The 787-nt window shown below is 47.1% G+C and overlaps 2 protein-coding genes across 2 annotated transcripts in view; one reads left to right on the forward strand and one right to left on the reverse strand.

Moving 5' to 3' along the window:
* LOC119589174 overlaps positions 1-699 on the forward strand; it is a 1,216-nt gene extending 517 nt beyond the window's left edge. Inside the window, exon 3 of the mRNA XM_037937769.1 lies at positions 28-699. Within this exon, the coding sequence (XP_037793697.1) occupies positions 28-407 (380 nt within the window). The 3' untranslated portion in view covers positions 408-699. The remainder of the gene's footprint in view (positions 1-27) is intronic.
* LOC119589177 overlaps positions 1-787 on the reverse strand; it is a 57,061-nt gene that overhangs the window by 6,920 nt on the left and 49,354 nt on the right. The gene's annotated exons all lie outside the window — the stretch shown is intronic.

Below are 787 nucleotides of genomic sequence, written 5' to 3' on the forward strand. Positions count from 1 at the left end.
TCGTGTTACATGTTTCTCCTCCAACAGGCCACAATCTCCCCCAAACCTACACCTACCCTTACAACTTCCCGCACACCTTCCCTTACACCTTCCCCTACACCTTCCCCTACACTTACCCCTTCGTAGTCAAGGCTGACGAGGCCGTCGGGGAGGAACCTATTACTGAGGAAGAAGCTGTAGGCATGGAACAGCTTATGGCCGAGGAGGGACTTATGGCTGAGGAGGAACTTATGGCTGAGGAAGAACTTATGGCTGAGGAAAAAGCTGCATCCGATGAGGAACCTATGGCTGAGGAGGAACTTATGGCTGAGGAAGAACTTATGGCTGAGGAGGAACCAATGACTGAGGAGGAACCTATGGCTGACGAAAAAGCTTCAACCGAGGACGAACCCGTCGCTCAGGAATAAGACGACTCTCAGCATCCTTCTTCACTTGGACTGGGAGGAGGAATCGCGAGTCCTCGTAGCCTCGTCTAGCGAAGAGTTCGAAGGACTCGCTGAGCCTCCCCAGCTTCCCTTGCAAGCGAGATCAGTAAGCTAGCCTTCGTTGCAACAGAAAATGACATTCTGAAAGTATATATACCTCTAGTCTCGCTGACCCCGCTTTATAGCCTGATCTAGACATTAATATGCGATCTGGTGATTTTTCATCGCCTGAACTGGATTTTCTATGGGATTATTATACAGGTTATTGGTCTGCTAAAAAAATAAAGTAAAACCTACTACATAATTTTTTGAACCTTATATAGTCAATTTTCTGAAACGGGTATTACATAACGAGAGTAAAC

The sequence above is a fragment of the Penaeus monodon genome, chromosome 25 (genome assembly GCF_015228065.2).
Source record: "Penaeus monodon isolate SGIC_2016 chromosome 25, NSTDA_Pmon_1, whole genome shotgun sequence".
Classification (NCBI taxonomy): Eukaryota; Metazoa; Arthropoda; class Malacostraca; order Decapoda; family Penaeidae; genus Penaeus; species Penaeus monodon.